The following is a 22,010-nucleotide window of genomic DNA, read 5'->3' on the forward strand; positions in this document are numbered from 1 at the left end:
GACTTCATAGGTAACTCAAGCAAAGTATTGGAATCCTCATTGTGTCTCCTTATAGTGCTGAAACACCATGGGCTGTCACAGCACATATATAGTGGTTTGATGGAGGGGTGATGAGGACTTATAACATGAACATCTCATTAACTTCTCATTCTTCCTCTATCCTAGTGGTACCTAAAGTTAGAAAAATGAAGATAAATGAAGATTTCTTGTAGATGTAAAGGATACACCTTGGATATTCTAGGCAGAAAATTACCTGTTACAGAATTACTAAAGACTCTTAGTATCAAAGACCCACCTCTACTTTCCACATCCCACCTTCCACACTCCCAAACCCAGGGCATGAAGTATATTAGGCAAATTCTACATAGCAATGGACTATGTAGCAACCAGCCAATCTAACTGATTTCAAATTACGATGTAACAAACTTTCCAAACTTTATAAATGTTCTAGTTTACCCATAACTATAAAATTGTAATCAACACCATACATATCCAAGCTGTCATATGTATCTTCACTCTCTGTTAGATACACAGAAATCGAGTTCTCAATACATGAAAGGTAATGAACAAAGGAGGAATGTCCTTTTAAGAAAAATAAATCCTTCTTTCTTCCTCAGGAAACTACCAAATGGGGAGGGCCCAGAGGCCAAGGATTAGGAGGTCAAGGCTGCAGGACTTGTGGAAGTAAAGCAAAAGACAAAGAGTGGATCCCCGTCACCAAGATGATCAAGTTCTTGGAGATTCATCTGTTCTCCCTGCCCATTAAGGAATCCAAGATTATTGGCTTTTTCTTGGGCACATTCCTCAAGGAGGAAGTTGCAAAGATCATGCCAGTGCAGAAGAGACACAGGCTGGCCAGCGGACCAGGTTCAAGGCTTTTGTCACTATTGGGGACTACAACGGTCACATTGGTCTTGGTGTTAAGTGCGCCAAGGCAGTAGCCACCACCATTGGAGGGGCCATCATCCTGGCCAAGCTTTCCATCATCCCTGTGTGGAGAGGCTACTAGGGGAACAACAAGACTAGCAAGCCACACACTGTTTTGTGCAAGGTGACAGGCTGTTGCAGCTCTATTCTAGTGCGGCTCATCCCTGCCCCCAGAGGGGCACTGGTATTGTCTCTGCTCCTGTGCCCAAGAAGCTACTGATGATGGCCAGTATTGATGGCTGTGACCCTGGGCAACTTTACCAAGGCCACCTTTGATGCCATCTCTAAGGCCTACAGCTGCCTGACACCCAACCTCTAGAGGGAAAGAGACTGTGTTCACCAACATCAGGAATTCACTGATCTAGTGAAAACTCACACCAGAGTCTCTGTTCAGAGGACCCAGGCTCCGGCCGTGGCTACCACATAGGGGTTTTTATACAAGAAAAAGTGAATTAAGTCTAGAAAAGAAAAAGAAATAAATAGAATGTCACTACAAACAGAGTCCCCCATCCACTGATAGTAGAGAACAGAATGGATTAACTAGACTGAATTGCTGCAAAAAGTTTTGAAGAATGACTGCCACCCGAAATCCAATGTTGGAACTGTGTAAGAAGCCAAGAAAGACAAGGGTAGAAGCTAGTGAAAGGATGAATAGGTTGAATTGGTCCCAGAACCCAACTGTTGTACCTCCATGACTTCACCCAGTACTTAGCTCTCTGAGGGACTATTTTAAAGGGAAAAAGTAGCAATGACAGAAGTATCATTGATCTTTGTGGTAATTTGAGTGAGAATGCCCCTCCCAAGAGTCTCATGTTTCAATGTTTGGTCCCCAGTTGGTCAACTGTTTGAAAATGATTAGAAAAATTAGGAAGTGTAGCCTTGTTGGAGGAAGTGTGCGCGGCTAGGGTATGCTTTAAGGTTTCAAAAGTGCAGGCCAAGCCCATGTGCCTCTCTTGCTTCCTGCTGACTAGGCATCAGGATATAAAACTTTTAGCTCAACAGTTCTCAATCTAGGGGTCAAAACAATCCTTTAAAGGAGTTGACCAAGACCATCAGAAAACACAGATATTTACATTAAGATTCATAACATAGAATAATTAGTTATGAAGTAGCAATGGAAATAATTTTATGAGCCAGGTGTGGTGGCGCACGCCTTTAATCCCAGCACTTGGGAGGCAAAGGCAGAAGCAGGTGGATTGCTGTGAGTTCAAGGCCTGCCTGGTCTACAAAGTGAGTCCAGGATAGTCAAGGCTACACAGAGAAACCCTGTCTCGGGGGAAAAAGAAAAAAGAAAAAAAAAGAATTTTGTGGTTGGGAGTCACAACAAGAGAACTGTACTAAAGGGTTGCAGCACTACGGTAATTACAAAGATTGAGAAGCACCGTATCAGCTGGGATGGCTCTAAGCCTATGCCTGTTCGCTTCCCACAACAATGATGATGAACAAATAACTCTTTCAAACTGTAAGCAAGCCCCCAATTAAATGTTTTCTTTTAGGAGTCACGTTGGTCAAAGTGGCTCTTCATAGCAATAGAACAGAAACTAAAATAGTATGTACCAAGTTAATTCACATCCAGCTGTTAATTCACAAACTAGTTAGCCATCCCTTCAATTATAACAAAGATGTTTTAAGTGAGCATCTAGGAAACCAAGTAATTTCCCTGGCACATCAAAGCTTCTTATACTAACCACAACATTATAATCATCTTTGACTACACTGGCCACCTTCTTCCTTCTCAAAGAATGTCCCCCTTCCTTCCCTTCAACCCATTAGAACAGCTTCCTACATAAGGTTTGTACCATGATTCCAATGCCCCGGCTACAGTCCAGTGGACTCTGACAAAAGTTCTACACTCATCATATTCTCTCAGAAGGATGGAACAAAGCTAGACTGGTAATCTACTAGTCACTTGGGCCTGAAAGGCAAAACAGAGCTGCCATATTCTGGGACTACACAGTGTCTCTTTGTCCCTGGCTCACACTGTAGTCTTGAAAAACATCTTGTCAAGCAACCCTTCAAGGTTCCACAGCTGCCTGACCAAACGGCACCTCCCCTCCCCACCCCTTTGCCAAGCCTAAAAAGTAAGAGGACATGGATAACTAAACCACACTGGGGAGGCAATTATCTTTCCCCAACAATCCTTCCAGAATAGACACAGACTGACTGCTGACTGCTGATATTATACTGATCTTCAGCAGCTTAAACTGTGGTACCAACAGGGCTTGGGAAGCACATGCCTGTAATCCCAGCACTCCAGAGACAGAGGCAGGCAGATCTCTGTGAGTTCCAGACCAGCCTGGTCTACAAAGTGAGTCTAGGACAGCAAAGGCTACACAGAGAAACTCCGTCTGGAAAAACCAAAAAAAGAAAGAAAAGGAAACAAAGAAGAAAAGTGTCATTCCTTCCACTGCCAAGAAGATAACCAAAAAATAAATGCACAGATTTTCTCTGGTCCTATAATTTAATTGCCACTCTGATCATTAGAATATAATATAGATCAGAAACCATCATTCTGAGAGTCTCTTCCCCTTCTCTTTCTGATTATAGTTTTTGTTTGTTTTTTAAAGTATTTACTATTTATACAGTATTCTGCCCCCATGTGTGCCTGCACTCCAGAAGAGAGCACCAGATCTCCAGATCTCATTATAGATGGTTGAGAGCCACCATGTGGTTGCTGGGAACTGAACTCAGGACGTTGGGAAGAACAGACCTCTGAGCCATCTCTCCAGCCCTGTTTGTTTTTTTTGTGTGAGTGTGTGTGTGTTTATTTGGTTTTGGTTAGCTTTGGTTTCGTTTTTTTTCCACTCTATTTTTCTTCCACTTTTTTTTTTTAAACAGTCCCATTTTCTTTTTTTTTTTATAATTTATTTATTTTTATTGTATGTACACTGGTGCTTTGCCTACATGTATGTATGTCTGTTTGAGGGTGTCAGCTCTTGGAGTTACAGACAGTTGTGAGCTGCCATGTGGGTGCTGGGAAGTGAACCCGGGTCCTTTGGAAGAGCAGTCAGTGCTCTTAACCGCTGAGCCATCTCTCCAGCCCCTTTCTTCCACTTTTATGATTTAACAGAGTGGTATTTATCATTTAACTTATTCCATAAATGTCAGTGGTTAGGAGTTCCACCTGGACCCAAAGGCATCTGAATAATTAACTCTAACATGGACAAAAGAACTCAGGACTCTGAAGTCAGATAACTGATGTTTGAAACTTTCAACTCTCAAACTGTGATCTAGGAGAAATTTTTGTCTTTGTTTCATTTTCTTCATAAAATTTTGAGAATGGCAATATATCTATGAAATATTTGAACCAGAGTTTGGCATGTAATAAGACCACATTAAAGTGACTATGCACCATCATCATCACTTTTCTCACTGGAGAAGTGGTTCTTTAAACACAAGTTAATATGAGTCTGTCTAAGAAGCTAAGGTAAAACATTGTGGATAGGGTTGGGGAGATGGCTCAGAGCTTAAGAGTACTTCTTCCAAAGGTCCACAGTTCAATTCTCAGCAACCACATGATGGCTCACAACCATCTATAATGAGATCTGATGCCCTCTTCTGGTAAATAAATCTTTAAAAAAAAAAAAAAGAAAAAGAAAAACATTGTGGATAATTCTTCCAGCATATACTCAGCCTGCAGCCTTCATTCCTTCCTTCCTTTCCTCTGGAAACTCTGAGGTCACGTCTCTGATGGTCACCTGGCCAGCCAAGGGCTTCCAGGTGACTTAAGGGATGAGACAAAATGGGAAAAATGCAAAAAGGGCCACTTTGGTGTCCACTGCTCTCAAGGGCCCGGTTCCACTTCAATCTGAGTATTGGTGCTCTTTTCCACCCTGTATGATTAAGGTTAATTCTTCACTTTAACCAGTAGCATTTCTAAAAGTCTCATACAAGCCCTAGAGAGATTTCCACCAACCAAATTCAAACAATGACAACAACAGCAGCAGCAAAGCCCTACCTTCCCGCGAAGAGGAAATATACATGCTACTGTTCAAAAGTTAGGGTAATACTGCAGGTAAAAAATAACTCCAGAGTTCAGTTGGCTAGAGCAAGGCTCAGGCCTGCTTGTTTCAGGAGCACCACAGAACATTTAGGACTGTTATGGTTCAAATGGCCTTTATGATCATGATTCTCAGTATAAAGTGTGCGTGGATACAACACGTAGCCATATTATTTTCTTAGTGGGAAAGTCAGTCTTTTCTGAAACACAAGGGAAAATGGTAGGCCCCGTGCAATCTCCCACATTCACTCTTTTGTTGGTGTCCAGCCAGCTAACAATCTTTTCCCACAAACAATCACAGTCTTACAAAACAGTTCATCAGGTTAAAGAAACCCAAATACCACACGCGGCTAAGTTATCCCAACTGGTTATACTTCACTTAACCTCAAATCTATACTTACGTCTCTACTTTAAAACACAAGGGGGAAAAAAATCAGGGTTCCTACTTGTAAAAATCCCACATATGCCCTCAGTATTTCGGATTTCAATCCAGCTAACTTATCACACCTGGTTTAGTTTGAGACAAAGCTTCTGTGAAGAAGCAGCTCATCAGGCTAGCGGAGAAAAAGAAGAATCTTTTTCCAGGCAACCTCCAACTCCCTCTATTTTAAACTCCAACTACAAAGGTACCAACAATAAAGTTATGACCTTGTCCTCGGGCTAGCAAACAGTTTTTCCTCAAGAGCACAAACTACAAATGCATGACAACACGGACTTTGACGATTTCTTACCATGGTTACAAAACAAGTATCTGGGTATAAGGCCGGCTACGCAAGGCAGTGTTCCCAAAAGACCGCGCTTCTCCCCACGCTGAGGGAGAAAGCACTGGTGGGAGGAAGGGGCCTCATCTCGTGACAGACTTGCCTAGCCCACAGCGGGGGGACAGGAAAATTCCTAAACGCGACTCCACGTTCCCGAGGGCGGTCTTCACACGGTGAACGGCGGGCACGCAGGACTGAGGGGTCGCCAGCACCGAGGCGAACGCCGCTGCCCGTGCCCAGCCGAGTCCACCCACCGGCCCTCCCTCCGAAGGCTGGCCGCAGGTGTGAGGCCCGGCGCCCGGGCTCTGTCCCTCCCTGCGCAGCGCCCGTGGATGCAGCTCCGCCAACCGGCCGCACGCCCCGGCGGCGCCGCGCAGCTCCCGCCTCCCCTCCCCCCCGCCCTGCGGCCTCCACTCCCCCCCGCGACGCTCACCCTCAACTCTTCGAAATCCGCCATCTTATCCCGCCCGCGGGCGCCTCAGCCGTCACCGCTCCTCCGCCCGCTGCCGCCAAAGACACCACCGCCGTCTCCTGCAACATCCTGCACTGGGCGCCTCTCTAGACGCCACGGCCGCTGCCGCCGCCGCCGCCGCCGCCGCCGCCGCCGCCACCGCGCCGCCACCACCACCGGGCCCCTCACGTGACCTGCGCGGGAGCCCCGCCCCCGGCGCGCTCAGGCCCCGCCCCTTCGTGGCGCCCCCAGCCCACCGTGCGCGGCCTTCCGCCCGAGCGCCCCCCACGCGCTTCCGGTGGTGGCCTGTAGCTGCCGAGCTTCGCCTGCCTCCTAGCTTCCTGCACCCCCGCTCTCTTTTCCGTGCACCGGACTACAGGCTGCTACCGAGGCTCGTAGGATCACACGGAACTGCTGCGTTCTTCCGGACTTGGAGGGACAGCCTGGGCTGAGGAAGTGGCCGGGAGAAAAGAGTTGACAGGACTCGTTCGGGAGAGATTCTCACAATGCTCTTCCCAAGGTGGTTAAGAACAGAGGAAGCAGCCACAGTGCCATCCGCAGAGTAGCTGTGGTAGGATAATCCAAACATGGGTGACGGGTAAACCGTTGTTCGAGTTAATAGTGCTCACACATAAGATTTGTGTGTGTGTGTGTGTGTGTGTGTGTGTGTGTGTGTGTGTGTGTGTGCTTTGTTGTTGCTTTTGAGACATGGCATCAACTATGTACCGCTGGCTGGCTTGAAATGCTTTAGTAAACCAAGCTGGTCTCGAATTCAAAAAGATCCACCTGCCTCTTGAGCGCTAGCATTGAAGGTGTGCGCCACCACACCCAGCTGAATAAGACTTAATTTATGTCTTGACAGTGGCTGATTTTTTTTTCCTAACCTTGAAGTTAATGTCAGTGACCTGTATGTACAGCAGAGCTGAAAAGAGGGCCCCAGAGAATCCTGACGAAGTTGAAAGATCAAGAAACTCTGACAATGGGGAAAAATGAAAAGACACGAGATAGAAGATTGCTGGATGAAAAATTGGTCATGAGGAAATGGGGGGGGAGGTTGTATACCTGCACTTGGGAGGCTGAAGTGGAAGGACCAGACAAACTCCATCTTGAAAAAGAAAGTCCGTTTTGTGTTAAGCCTAGCCATGGGCTGAACCCAGATTACAGAAAAAACACAAACTAGTCTAAACAGAAAAATATTCCCTAGCAACACAATCAGCTCACCTTGGGGAAGTCCAAATATACTCTGCTGGTCAAGCTGACTAGCAGGTGGTCTGGCACATAGCAACAACCAATTATGAGAAGCCAGGCCAAAGTTCCTAAGGCCCCCATGAACACCTGTTATCCAACCATGAAATGCCAAGGCTTGTAACTCCATGCTTGCAGCTTTTTTGCCCAAATGACATCAAATCATATACTGTAAAACCCATTTCTTTGTCTAAAACCTATTAAAACCCCTCTCAGTTGAGACTTGAGGCCACTTCCCTGCATCAGCTGTGTCAGTGGATACGAGGTGTGTCCCAGGTTCGAACCTGCAATAAAGACTTCCTTGTCTTTGCATTTGTACTCGGCTCTTGGGTGGTCTGTTTGGGGAGTCTCTCAAATTTTGGGCATAGCAAAAGCAGGAGGATCAGATCAGGAATTGTCATGTAGCCAGATGGAGGCCAGCCTGGGGTACAGTGTGAGGCTGAAAAAACAAAACCAACGATAGACAATGCACTCACACTGGTTGGAATGCAACCAGTTCAGACACCTGTTTAATATTGTTCCTACCTAAGGCTTTTTCCCAGTCACATTCATTCTGAGAACGTTGCACTTCTAGGCAAAGAGTTTCTACTGTATATATCCACTAGTTCTCACTTGCCCGCAAAGATCTTCCTCAGACCGTACTAACTCAAATGCCTTCGGTTTGGCCATGGCTAGACTATAATAATCCCTGGCCTCCTTCCCCAACACAGAAAAACAAAATAAAAAAACTAGGCCCTAGAATGCCTCTCCTTAAAACTGTTACCTAAAAGCTAACTGAAAGTCTAAACAGAGTATACTATCCATGTGTAATAAATAACAGAACTTAAGTGAGTGGAATGTACACAGCTGACTCAGGTAAGGCTTAGAAACAAAACGCAGTGTCCTAGTAGTTCTGTTTCTTAGTCACAGCAGTTGTATTGCTATAAAGAGGCACCATGGCCAAGATGAATTTTATAAAAGAAAGCATTTAATTGGGAGCTTGCTTACAGTTTCAGAGCTTTATTCAGTTATCATCATAGTGGGGAGCAAGGCCACACTCAGGCTGACAGCTACAACCCGATCCGTAGGCAGAGAGAGAAAGAGACTCTGAGCTTACCATGTGCTTTTGAAACTTCCAACACCCACCCCCACTGACATAACTTCCTCCAAGAAAGCCACACCCCTAATCCTTCTCATGTTACAGGATATTTGATTATTGTATATAGAAAGCCTTATTAGCAAAATATAAAAGCCTAAACAGAGCTGGGAATGGTGGCACACGCCGTTTAATCCCAGCACTTGGGAGGCAGAGGCAGGCAGATCTCTGTGAGTTCAAGGCCACCCTGGTCTACAAAAGTGAGTCTAGGACAGGTAAGGCTACACAGAGAAACCCCATCTCAAAAAACAAAAAAACAAACAAAAAAGTTCAAAGTATCTTCTGAGACTCAAGGCAATCTCTTAAGTGTAATCCTCTGTAAAATCAAAATCAAAAGCAGATGACATACTTCCAACATACAATGGCACAAGTATAAGTTACCATTCCAAAACGGAGGAAAGGGAGCACAGAGAGGAAATGATAAAAGCAAGACTGAAACCCAGCAGGGCAAACTCCAAACCCTGCACCTCCATGTCTGTAGAGGAATTTTAATTAAGAACATGGCTTTTCTGGTAACAGATCACATCCAAAGACCTTCTATGTATGTTTGATTTGCCTGGAATACAGACACACCTTTAATCCTAGGAGACAGAGGCCAGCAGATCTCTGGGTTCAAGGCCCACCTGGCATAGAGCAAATTTCAGGTAAAGAAAAGCTTACATCCAGGCATGGTGGTGTATGCCTTTAATCCCAGCACTCAGGAGACAGAGGCATGCAGATCTCTGAGTTCTAGTGAGACAGTTGAGAGGCAGTGCAGTAGAGTTGAGTTTGTGGAATTCAGAGTCTGTTTTACTGGAATAGTTTTACCGAGACAGGTTGGAGAGAGAACAAACTAGACACATGTGAAGACAGAAGGAGCCAGAGAATGAGGAGCCAGAAGATGAGAACGCATGCCAAAATTAGTGTGAGACCAAGCAGAGCAATTAAGTCAGAGCCTGAGAGGAGCCAGTCAAGTAGGGGAAGAATTTGAGCCAGAACAGCTGAGTTGAACCAGCCAGCCAGAGTTCAGAAAGAGCTAGAAAGGGTGAGCTTATTCAGCAGTAAATCCCAGGGGCTGAAACATTCTAGGCCTAGATTAGATTGTACAGAGGCTAAAAGCTTCCAGGACTAGGCCTAGGTTAGCAGATGGAGGCAATAAGCCTCGGAGACAACAATTACATCAGGTGAGTAAGATACTTTTACACATTCTGATGTCAAAGAGCTCTTCAGATCTTCAACTTCTTTCAGCTTTGTTGACTGTAACTCACTAGTAGGTCTCTGTTGCAGGTATCACATAATTCTTGCGTCTTCAATATTTTAGGAGCTCCAACACAATCCAGGATTCACTTTTTTTCTGTTTTTAGTTTTTTCTGTTTAGCTTTGGTGTTTTGCCTGCATGTATGTGTGAGGGTGTCCAATTAGAGTTACAGACAGTTGTGAGCCCAGGTCCTGGGAATTGAACCCGGATCCTTAGGAAGAACAGTCAGTACTCTTAACTGCTGAGCCATCTCGCCAGACCCCAGGCGTCACGTTCACAGCTTCACTCAATGGCCTCTATGGGCCTCCATGCAAGGACGTCCCTGACGCACACCTGGCCTTGTAAGACTCTGATCGGGAGAGGTTATACCAGGAAGCATCAAATGAGAGAGACAGAGACTGGGTGGATGCAAAAGCAAGAGGCTGTATTGTTCCAGTGCACTGGGGTCCACCTGCACACAGGCGACCCCAAATAGAAGAATTTTAGGGTTTTTGTATTCTTAGGCTGGGCAGATTTTGGTCACAGTTCCTGAAGGGAAGGGATAGGTGAAGCTGTGGAAACTTCACAGTTCCTTAGGCAGGTTGAGTGGAGACTTGAGTCTCCAGGGAAGTTGTTTTATCTTAGCTAATCGCTCCTGTGGGGTTTCTGGAAACTGCTAGCAGTTTATGGCAATGCGTGGTCATTCCTGGAACACAGGAAGAAGTGAAGTCGCCTGGAGACAAGTTCTGATACAGAATATGGTATTAAATGCAGAATATAAGTTACATAGAGGATATGGCGTTAATTTTGCTCCTACAGCCTCAGCAGCTTTCCTTACCCATGGAAGGAGATTCCACAAGCCCCTTCTTGTACCCTTGACTTTAGAGCCAAAACCATATGGCTGAAACTGCCAGTTTCTACTGATTGCTGGAGCTGGAATTTGTTCTCCTTCAATTACATTTTCTTTCTTTTTGTTTGTTTGTTTTGTTTTTTGAGATAGAGTTTCTCTTTGTAACAGAGCCCCAGCTGTCCTAGACTCTTTTCTGTTTGTTTGTTTGTTTGTTTGTTTGTTTTTCAAGACAGGGTCTCTCTGTGTAGCCTTGGCTGTCCTGGACTCACTTTGTAGACCAGGCTGGCCTTGAACTCACAGCGATCTGCCTGCCTCTGCCTCCCAAGTGCTGGGATTAAAGGCATGCGCCACCACGTCCAGCCCCTCAATTACATTTTCAACAGCTTTCTGTTGTTGTTCATTTCCCTCACTACTTAAGCTTTTCTTTACTTTCTGTCCACAGGTTGGAAGTTTAGCTGGGTGAGGTCTTGATCTAAGGTAACGACTCCCTTTATTTCATTTAGCATCAGAGTTTTTTGTTTGTTTGTTTTTTACACTTTTTGTTTGTTTGGTTTGGTTTTTTCGAGACAGGGTTTCTCTGTGTAGCCTCGGCTGTCCTGGACTCCTTTTGTAGACCAAGCCTTGTAGGCCTTGAACTCAGAGATCTGCCTGTTTTTTTGTTTTTTAGGTTTTTTTTTTCTTCACTTTTTATCTCCATGAGCTACGGATTTAGCTTCATTACACTTCCTGGTCCTCTTTTTTTCCCCAAACTACATTTGTATGTCTTTGTCCAGCTTTCTCCTTTTCATAATTATAGATGATGAATTATGCATAAGAATAATTACTGATAACCTCAGGATACATTAAATACTAGGCTGTCTTGAAATCTCCTCTGCCAAAGCCATTGATCCAAAACTCACTTTAGCCTTGGGCAGATTCTTAGGACAAGGGCAAAAAGCAGCCACATTCTGGGTTAAAACACAGCAAGAATGGTCCCTAGGCCACTTGCTAATATTCTTGCCCTCTGGACCTTCTCGGGCTGGGCCGTCATAATCTACATGGCTCTCAAAAACCACTGTCTTCCATGCCCCTTCTAGGATGTCCCACTAGGCTCTGCTTAACGCATTCAACTGCTTTCCTACTCCAAAGTCAACATCCTACCAGCAAGCAGCACGGTCAGGCCTGTCACAACAATACCCCTGTCCTGGTACCACGGACCTAGTGGGCTAGTTCTGTGAACAGACACCATGGCCAGGACAACTGTAAGAGGAGCATCTGACTGGGGCCTTGCCAGTTTCGTCCATGATTATCATCGCAGGGAGCATGGTGGCATGCAAGCTGCACTACAGCCCACCCATAGGCAGAGAGAGGGACTATGGGTTTGAAACCTCAAAGCCTACAGCCTACACACACACATACACACACACACACACACACACACACACACACACACACACACGGCACACTCCTTCCAACAAGGCCACGCCTCCTAATCCTTTCAAATAGTACCACTCCCTGGTGACTAAGCACTAAGCTTTCAAATATGTGATCCTTTGGGAGTCATTGTTATTCAAGCCACCATAAGCTGTAAGCAACTAAGGTTCCATGTCCCTGCACCTGACAGTGTCACTACTCTCAAGTTCTGATAATTGTGAATAAAAGCTCTTAAGATGTGTTTCAGGAGCCCGGAGCTGTAGAACACGCCTTTAATCCCAGCACTCAGGAGGCAGAGGCAGGTGGATCTCTGTGAGTTTGAGGCCAGCCTGGTTGCTCTACAAAGTGACCAACAGCCCGGGCTGTTACACAGAGAAACCCTGTTTCAAAAGAACAAAAACAAACAAACAAACAAAAAAGCAAAGATGTGGTTTGGCCTATGTTTGTAATGCCATTGCTTGAGTGACAGAAGAGGCTTTCCAGCCTTAACCCATGTGTTTTTCACAGCAAAATCCGTGGTTTTGTTCTTTGGGCTTTTTAATTTGGGGGTTTTGTTGTTTTTGGGTTTTGGGTTTTTTAGCCTTGGCTGTCCTGGACTCACTTTGTAGACCAGGCTGGCCTTGAACTCACAGCAATCTGCCTGCCTCTGCCTGCAGAGTGCTGGGATTAAAGGTATACGCATTTGTTAGTTTTCTTAAGCTAATACCTTTCTTCTGGTGTTTAAATTATTTTGAGTTTCCTGTTAATTGCCACTGAAAATCTTAGAATGGAGTGTTGACACCCTGAAGCAGATTATTGGATGCCTTTCTGAAACTGTACTTCATAGTCAAGGAAAGTCTAAGTGATAAAAGGTGTTAAGGACACTTGTTACTTTTCTTCATTATTGTAAGCCATTCAGCTGTGCTTCAGACTTTGTACATCCCACTTGTCAAAAAAAAAATCACCCAAATTTAGTTTCCTCAAATTGTAGTATACCCTTGGGAGAGAGAAGGGACTCGGGTGTATGTATAATCTCTCCTCTCACAGCAGGCCACATATTTCTAGCCAGTTCCAAGGCATTTCCACCAAAAAGAACTCCATTCAACACTACCATTACCTTTCTGTTAAAACATGGGCATTCGGCTGGAGAGATGGCTCAGAGGTTAAGAGCACTGGCTGCTCTTCCAAAGTTCCTGAGTTCAGTTCCCAGCAACTATATGATGGCTCACAACCATCTACAGTGAGATCTGGTGCCCTCTTCTGGCCTGCAGGCATTACATGCAGGCAAAACACTGCATATGTAATAAATAAAATCTCTTTTAAAACAAAACAAACAAACCAAAAAAAAAAAATGAGCATAGACCTTTAACTCAGGCCTATATCAGGTCATGACAACAGTTCCTCTTGCTGGAACAGGGTTGAAAAAGCAATCTATGTCTTAGCATGATCACATACTCTGATTCCAGAGCGCAGGAGGCAGAGATCTCTATAAACTCAGGGCTAGCCTTGCCTGTGTAGTGAAGTCCAGGCTAACCAAAGCTACTTAGCAAGACCCTATCTCAAAAAAAAAAAAAAAGAAAGAAAGAAAGAAAGAAAGAAAGAAAAGAAAGAAAAAAGGAAAAGAAAGAAAAGAAAAGAAGGGAGCTAGAGAAATGGCTCAGCAGTTAAGACCATTGCTTGCTCTTCCAGAGGACCCTGGTTCAATTCCCAGTACCGACATGGCAGCTCAGAACTGTCTGTAACTCCAGGTTCAGGAGATCTGACACCCTCACACAGACATACATGTAGGCAAAACACCAATGCCCATAAAATAAACAAAGTAACTTAAAAAAAAAACCTCCAAATCTCAGCGGCACACAAATGGCAGCATCTATAAACTCCAGAGCATTGGATAGAAATGATTTGAAGTGGAGATAATAAAAGTTTCTTTCTTTTTTCTTTTCTTTTCTTCTTCTTTTTTTTTTTTTTTTTTTTTTTTTTTTTTTTTTTTTTTTTGAGACAGGGTTTCTCTGTGTAGCCCTGACTATCCCGGACTAGCTTTGTAGACCAGGCTGACCTCAAACTCACAGCGATCCACCTGCCTCTGCCTCCCAAGTGCTGGGATTAAAGGCGTATGCCACTTCCATCCAGCTAAAGGTTTCTTAACAAAAAAAACCAAAAAAAAAAAAAAAAAAAAAAAAAAAAAGGAAAGGAAAGGACAAAGTAGCAATCTCCACTGTGCTTGGCAGCTTTGGATTTATGGTGCCTGGTTCTTCCATGCTGTTTGCCATGTGATATGAAATTTCCCATCAAAAAGTTATTGAAAGTCAAATCTTTCTTTTGTTCAGTGCATTGGTCTTAGATTCCTCGGGGGAACTGCTGGGGAGATTGTGTTTGGAAAGAGTATTCTCAGTATCACACAAAGTAACACAAGCACAAAGCAAAAGTAGCCTGGCAAGCAGTTTCTTTTGGTTAAAAAGAAGGTATGCCACAATACACACTATGCTAGCAAGCATGCTAAGGAGCAGGACACAGCCTTGCTTTTACTGTAGGACAGGTGATGCCTAAGTCTTATCCCATTGGTGGGAGCTCAGCTTTATGAATCTGTCTTAGAGCCGGGTGTGGTGGTACATGTCTTTAATCCCAGCACTCGGGAGGCAGAGGCAGAGGCAGAGGCAGAGGCAGGCGGATCGCTGTGAGTTTGAGGCCAGCCTGGTCTACAAAGTGAGTCCAGGACAGCCAAGGCTAACACGGAGAGACCCTGTCTCGAAAAACCAAAAAAAAAAAAAAAAAAAAAAAATCTGTCTTAATTGTCAGTGGGAAGGGAAAGAGCATTACAGTTTAGAGGATGGGCAAACGTGGAGATTTCTAGACTATTGACTCTTGCTGAGCTAGCTACATTTTTTTTTAATTTGGTTTTTTGAGACAGAGTTTCTCTGTGTATCTTTGGATGTCCTGGACATGCTTTGTAGACCAGGCTGGCCTTGAACTCACAGTGATCCGCCTGCTTCTGCCTCTGGAGTGCTGGGATTAAAGGTGTGCGCCACCACTGCCCAGCAAGGTAGCTACTTTTGAAAGGGACAAAAGCATTTCTTGTAGCTGGGAATATGGTTCCGGGATTAAGAACACTTGTTGCTCTTGCAGACAACCTGAGTTGTTTTTCCAGCATATAGGTCGTGCAGCTCACAGGAGCCTATGGCTCCAGCTCCAGGAGACCCTGTACTCTCATGCAAATAGTATATACACAGCAAGACCCACAAATGCACATACATTTTAGAGTTTAAAGAAGAAAAAAAAAGGGCTGGAGAGATGGCTCAGAGGTTAAGAGCACTGCCTGCTCTTCCAGAGGTCCTGAGTTCAATTCCCCCAGCAACCACATGGTGGCTCACAGCCATCTATACTAGAGTCTAATGCCTTCTTCTGGCTGGTAGGTACACATGCAGGCAGAATGCTGTATACATAATAAATCTTTTAGAAGAAGAAGAGGAGGAGGAGGAGGAGGAGGAAGAGGAGGAGGAGGAGGAGGGCTGGAGAGATGGCTCAGAGGTTAAGAGTACTGGCTGCTCTTCCAGAGGTCCTGAGTTCAATTCCCATTAACCACATGGTGGCTCATGACTATCTGAGACCTGGTGTCCTCTTATGACCTGCAGGCATACATGCGTGCAGAACATTGTACACATAATAAATAAATAAATCTTAAAAAAAAAAAGCTCTCTCACAATTGGTCCAAAGACTGTTCTCTGCAGAGACTTCTCTGGCCTCCCTTCACATCTATAGTTCTCTCTATGCCCTCTTATTTTCTTTCTTTCTTTTTTTTAAGGTTTTTCGAGACAGGGTTTCTCTGTGTAACAATACTGGCTATCCAGGACTCATTTTGTAGACCAGCTTGGCCTTGAACTCAGAGATCCACCTGCCTCTGCCTCCTGAGTGCTGGGATTAAAGGCATACAGCACCATGCCCGGCCTCTTATTTTCATTTTTTAAAGAGATTTATTTATTTATTTATTTATTTATTTGGTTTTTCAAGACAAGGTTTCTCTGTGTAGCCTTGGCTGTCCTAGACTTGCTTTGTAGACCAGGCTGGCCTCAAACTCACAGTGATCCCGCCTGCCTCTGCGTCCCGAGTGCTGGGATTAAAGGCGTGCGCCACCACGCCCGGCTATTTATTTATTTATTATGTATAATGAATACAATGTTTTGCCTGCATGTACACCTGAGCGCCAGAAGAGGACACCAGGTCTCATTATAGATGGTTGTGAGCCACCATGTGCTTTCTGGGAATTGAATTCAGGACCTTTGGGAGAGCAGTCAGGCCTCTTAACCTCTGATCCATCTCTCCAGCCCTTATTTTCATATTTTAAGGGTCTATTTACTTTGATATATGTGCAATGCCTAGAGAAGCCAGAAGAGGTGGTCAGATCCCCTCAAACTGTGGTTACAGACAGTTGTTAGCCTCTATGTGGGCATTGGAAACCCAACTCACATCTTTTGCAAGAGCAGCTATTTCTTCAGTCCCTCAATTTTCATGAATAGTGTTTTTCCCCTGGCTTTAAAGGGAAGTCTTTCTTTGCCTTTTTGTTCAGATCTCTGTATTCTGTCTAATGCTTTGCCTCCCACCTCAAGCTCCAATCTCTGGCCTTTTGAGACCCTTTCATTCTAATAAACTTCGCTGAAGAAAATTTGTGTGAACTTTCTTTATGACTCAATGGCTGTTATTCTTACCTTATTTGACACTTGACATGCCAGAAGAGGGCACCAGATCTCATTACAAATGGTTGTGAGCCACCATGTGGATGCTGGGAATTGAACTTAGGACCTTTGGAAGAGCAGTCAGTGCTCTTAACCTCTGAGCCATGTCTCCAGCTCATATTTGACACTTTTTAATAATGAAATGTTTTTACATTATTGTTATTTCTGAATTCAGTCTATGGGAATACTACAATAGGCCACGACCTTAAAATTAGTCCAGTTAGAGCCAGGCATGGTGGTACACGCCTTTAATCCCGGCACTCAGGAGGCAGAGGCAGGTGGATTGCTGTGAGTTTGAGGCCAGCCTGGTCTACAAAGTGAGTCCAGGAAAGCCAGGACTACAAGAAAAACCCTGTCTCGAAAAACCAATAAATAAATAAATTAGTCCAGTTACAAAACTCATTACTATGCCAACGCTACACAGAGAAACCCTGTCTTGAAAAAATTAAAAATTAAACAAAAAGAAAAGAAAGGAAAACTCATTAGTGTCTGGAGAGATGGCTCAGTGGTTAAGGGCACGGCTGCTCTTCCGAGAGGACCCAGTTCAGTTTCCAACTCCCACATGGCAGTTCACAACCGTATGTAACTCCAGTTCCAGGGAATCTGAAACCCTCACACAGACACATGCAGGCAAAACACTAATGAACATAAAAGAAATTATATCTTAAAAAAAAAGAAAGAACGAAAGAAAGAAAGAAAGAAACCTCAGCCGGGCGTGGTGGCACACACCTTTAATCCCAGCACTCTGGAGGCAGACGCAGGCACATTGCTGTGAGTTCGAGGCCATTCTGGTCTACAAAGTGAGTTCTTGACAGTCAAGGCTACACAGAGAAACCTTGTCTTGAAAAACCAAAAAAAAAAAAAAAAAAGAAAAAGAAAAAGAAAAGAAATCTCATTACAAACTCTGAGATTAAAAACTAAAAATTAGCCAGGTGGTGGTGGTACACACTTGTAATCCCAGCACTCAGGAGCCAGAGGCTGGGGGATGTCCATGAGCTGTCTGGAAACATCCCCTCTTTAAAAAGTCAGGGTTTCTCTGTGTAGCCTTAGCTCTCCTAGACCTTGCTCTGTAGAACACAAAGCCCTAAAACTCACAGAGACCCACCTGCCTCTGCATCCAGAGTGCTGGGATTAAAGGCATGCTCCATCACTGCCTGACAGAACGTTTAGAATTTTTTTATTTTAATTTTGAGACAAGTTTTTTGTGTGTAGCCTTGGCTGTCCTGGAACTCACTTTGTAGACCAGGCTGGCCTCGAACTCACAGAGATCGGCCTGCCTCTGCCTCTCTACGTGCTGAGATTAAGGTATGAGCCACCAAGCCTGGTTTAGAATGCTTGTTCTTAATAAGGGATAAATCATCTTCCTATTTTGTTATCTTCTATGTTTCTTTTTAACATATTTTGAATGCATTCACTCGCAAATTTCTTCCTTTTCTATGACTTATCAGTACCATAAAGTGGATAGATTAAAAGCCTGTGGGACTAGGGGCCTGCAAGATCCCCACACAGGAGGGAGAGCTGAAGCACAGGGCTAGGGTTGAATGAGATGTGGCTCCTTAGTCCTCACTGCATTGGGGCATTGGTTTCCAGTTGATGGTACTGTTTGAGTAGGTTTAGGAGGTGTGGCATTGCTGAAGGAAGTAGGGGTGGGGTGGGCAAGGTGCTTTTAGCTTTCTTTTGTTTATTTATTATGTATTTTATGTATTGAGTGACCTATCTGCATGGACCCCTGCATGCCAGAAACGGGCATCAGATCCCTGTATAGATGGTGGTGAGGCACCGTGTGGTTGCTGGGAATTGAACTCAGGACCTTTGGAAGCCAAGCAAGTGCTCCTAACTGCTGAGCCATCTTTCCAGGCCCTCTTTTAAATATTTTATATATACATACTTATATTATTACACATATATAAATGAACTACATACAGCAAGAAGAACCACAAAACAATCAGGGATTGTATTAATGTTACATTCATAGTGTTGCTTTTAGCTTTCAAAAGACATGTAGCATTCCTAGTTTGATTTCTGCTTCCTGGCTGTGGTTTGAAGTGTGTTGCAGGATATTTGATCACACTGTGAACTCCAAGATTGTGTACTAGAAAAACCTACGTCTAGTTGTCATGTGGCTCAACCCCAGCACATACCTTTAATCCAAGAGCTAAATAAAGTCAACCCTAGGTCAAAAGGCAGAGCAAGGCCAGGCATGGTAGCGCATACCATTAATCCGAGCGCTCAAGAGACAGAGGCAGGTGGATTTCTGTGAGTTTGAGGCCACCTTGGTCTACAAAGTGAGTCTAGGTTAGACAGGGAAGTTACACAGAGAAACCCTGTCTCAAAAAAAAAAACAAACCCCAAAACGTAAAAAATAAAATAAAATAAAGTCAGAGTGAGCAACCAGCCCACAAGAAGTAAACAGAAAGGAAGAGACATCGGGTTGAGGGTATATCAGACAGTGTGGAGGAGGAGAGGGGCCTTTTCCTTCTAGGACACTGGTGGAGTAGGAAGGTGGCCTAGGTGCTTTCTTTGCCTCTCTGAGTTAGCAAGTTTTCACCTCAGTATCTGGCTCCCGAGTCTCTATTAGTAAAATCAGATGGTTGAGATGGTGTTTTAAAAACAAGAGCGGCCTGAGGCCCAGCTCCACTAGCTACACTTCCCAGCTGTAATGGTGATGGATCCCATCTTTCTAGAACCACAAGTTAAACCTATCCATCTGCAAGTTACGTCGGGCGCTGTGTTTTATCACAGCAATAGAAAAGTGACTAAGATGGAGGGTAAGTACCAAGCCAGCCTGACCTGCCTAGTAAGACCCTGTTTTAAGGAGGAAAAAAAATGTAGATTATGATTTTTAAAACCTAGATTCTAGAACCTTCTCCAAGGTAGAATTATGGCATAGGTTCGGTAACGTAGTAGGAAAAAAGTAAATCTGCTTTGAGGAGAAAATGAATAACCAGTGAGTGAAATGATAAAAAAAAAACCAACACATTAAAAAAAAAAAGGAATAAATGGTTTGGGTTTTTGTTTGTTTAGTTTTTGGTTTTGGTTTTGTTTGGTTGGTTGGCTGGTTTTTTGAGACAGGGTTTCTCTGTGTAGCCTTGGCTGTCCTGGACTCACTTTGTAGATCAGGCTGGCCTCGAACTCACAGTGATCTACCTGCCTCTGCCTCCAGAGTGTTCGGATTAAAGGCGTGCGCCACCATGCCCGGCCTAAATGGCGTTGAAACAATAATAGGGCCATCTAGATGACTCTGCAGGCTAAGGTGCTTGCTACCAAACCTGGCCACCTAAGCTCAGTCCCCAGGACTGATCAGCCTTGAACATCGATGACTGTAGAAAGGTAGGAATGTTGCTGGTCTGAAGCATAATGCCCTGTGACTATCAGGTAACATCGTTTGGACTGTGTTAGCAACAGCTCACAAGCTAGCAGCCTCATTCCATCACCAGTGGTTTCTGAGGCCCACAGCAGAGGTTTCTCTGTTTGGCTGAAACTTGCCTACATTTTTAAAATCTGTTGGAGGTTGGTCTGGTGCTATATATATTTTTTTTGGGTTGTTTTTTTTTTTTTTTTTTTTTTAGACAGGGTTTCTCTGTGTAGCCTTGGCTGTCCTAGACTTGCTTTGTAGACCAAGCTGGCCTTGAACTCACAGCGATCCGCCTGCCTCTGCCTCCCAAGTGCTGGGATTAATGGCGTGTGCCACCATGCCCGGCTTTATTTTCATATTAATTACTGGGTCCCAAGATTTAATTGCTGCCCTGACAAGCACATTCTCAAATACCCCAACTATACCTGTGAAACCTTGCCTCCAAGACTGTCTGAGTAAAAGGCCTGGGCAAGGCAGAAGGAAGGGTGGGGTGGAGGTTCAGGCTTTGAGGAGGGAAGGGTCATGGGAGGAAGAAGCAGAGAGATACGGGAGGAAGGAGGAAGGAGATGATCACTGTGGGACAGGAGGGAGCCATGTGGGCCCAGAGGAGGAACTCTGAAGTCCCACGAGAAAAGAACTGGCCCAGATGAACAACCTTAGCAAGTATTTTGGGATTATGGATGGGAGGTAGGCCAAATAGAAATTATTAGAGGCAGACAGCATGGGATGGAAGGTTGAATATAATGGAAAGTAGCTTAGTGGTTAGTATCTGCCATGCACCAGGTGATAGCGCTATTCTGAAGTGTATCAGTTGTCAATGTCTTTATTTATTCATTATTTTTAGGATTTTGTTGTTGTTTTGTGTTTTTTTCTAAAGATTTATTTATTTATTATGTATACAAATCTCATTATAGACGGTTGTGAGCCAACATGTGGTTGCTGGGAATTGAACTCATGACCTTTTGAAGAGCAGTCAGTGCTCTTAACCTCTAAGTCATCTCTCCAGCCCTGTTTTTTTTTTTTGTTGTTGTTGTTGTTTTGTTTTGTTTGTTTGTTTTGGGTCTTTTTGGTTTTTCGAGACAGGGTTTCTTTGTGTAACAGCCCTGACTGTCCTAGACTTGAGTTGTAGCCCAGGCTGGCCTTGAACTCATAGAGATCCACCTGACCCTGCCTCCCCAGTGCAATGGTTAAAGGTGTGCGCCTCTGCACCCAACTGTCTATGTCTTTATTAATTGTGAAAGTGGTCCAAATAATAATTATAAGTGTAATAATAAACATTTGTTAGGCCAGACCATTAAATTAACAGCAATAACAATCTTTTTTAAAAAGCAAGCTATTCAAATGTTGTTATATTCACTCCTGAATTAGGAGGCACTTAGGGCTTAATGTCCCTTTCAACTAGCCATTCTCTCTACAAATCGAGTCCAGGACAGTCAAGGCTACACAGAGAAACCCTGTCTCAAAAAACAAAACAAAACAAAACAAAAAACAAAAGCAAACAAACAAAAACCTAGCCATCCTCAGCAAAGCTTGGTGGTGCACCCAAAACAAAACAAAAAACTAGCCATCTGCCTTGGGGTCCAACTTGAGAAGCAAAGCCGTGGTTTCTGGTGAGTTCTGAGTTAGGAAGGTTATGGGAAAGGTACTAGGCCTTCCTTTTCCCTTTCTCAGACCCTACAACTTCCTGTTATGTCCCTCCATGCTGCCCCTTTCTGCCCTGACCCTGGCTGTGCTGCTCCCGAAGCGCAGGTACTCCTCAGGGCACCATTCTTACACACTTTCATTTGGCTTATTTTTATTATTAGTTTTGTTTTTCTTTATTTTTCTTTTTCTTTTGGTTTTTTGAGACAGGGTTTCTCTGTGTAGCTTTGGCTGTCCTGGACTTGCTTTATAGACCAGGCTGGCTTTGAACTCACAGAGATCCTCCTGCCTCTGCCTCTCAAGTGCTGGG

At 44.2% G+C, this 22,010-nt stretch overlaps 1 protein-coding gene and 2 long non-coding RNA genes across 11 annotated transcripts in view; 2 read left to right on the plus strand and 1 right to left on the minus strand.

The window, feature by feature from the left end:
- PIAS2 (protein inhibitor of activated STAT 2) overlaps positions 1-6,284 on the minus strand; it is an 84,348-nt gene extending 78,064 nt beyond the window's left edge. For 7 of the 8 annotated variants that reach the window (XM_084780980.1, XM_084780979.1, XM_084780986.1 and 4 more), the window contains exon 1: positions 6,122-6,284. In XM_084780980.1, coding sequence (XP_084637106.1) covers positions 6,122-6,145 — 24 coding nt within the window. In that variant the 5' untranslated portion in view covers positions 6,146-6,284. Of the gene's footprint in view, positions 1-5,658; positions 5,989-6,121 lie in introns of those variants that run through there. The other variant, XM_084780981.1, reaches the window with a different exon arrangement.
- LOC311597005 lies at positions 97-4,528 on the plus strand. The gene is made up of 2 exons (XR_014779059.1): positions 97-934; positions 2,103-4,528. It is a non-coding gene; the product is annotated as an uncharacterized lncRNA (long non-coding RNA).
- A 181-nt stretch (positions 6,285-6,465) lies between the features above and the next one.
- LOC311596998 lies at positions 6,466-7,700 on the plus strand. Of its 2 annotated transcripts, none has more exons than XR_014779049.1 (2): positions 6,466-6,710; positions 7,002-7,700. It is a non-coding gene; the product is annotated as an uncharacterized lncRNA (long non-coding RNA). The 2 variants fall into 2 exon arrangements; XR_014779050.1 differs by having other exon boundaries at positions 6,466-6,659.
- The last annotated feature ends 14,310 nt before the right edge of the window (positions 7,701-22,010 follow it).

Source organism: Acomys minous, assembly GCF_964271855.1.
Source record: "Acomys minous genome assembly, chromosome: 4".
Taxonomy (NCBI): Eukaryota; Metazoa; Chordata; class Mammalia; order Rodentia; family Muridae; genus Acomys; species Acomys minous.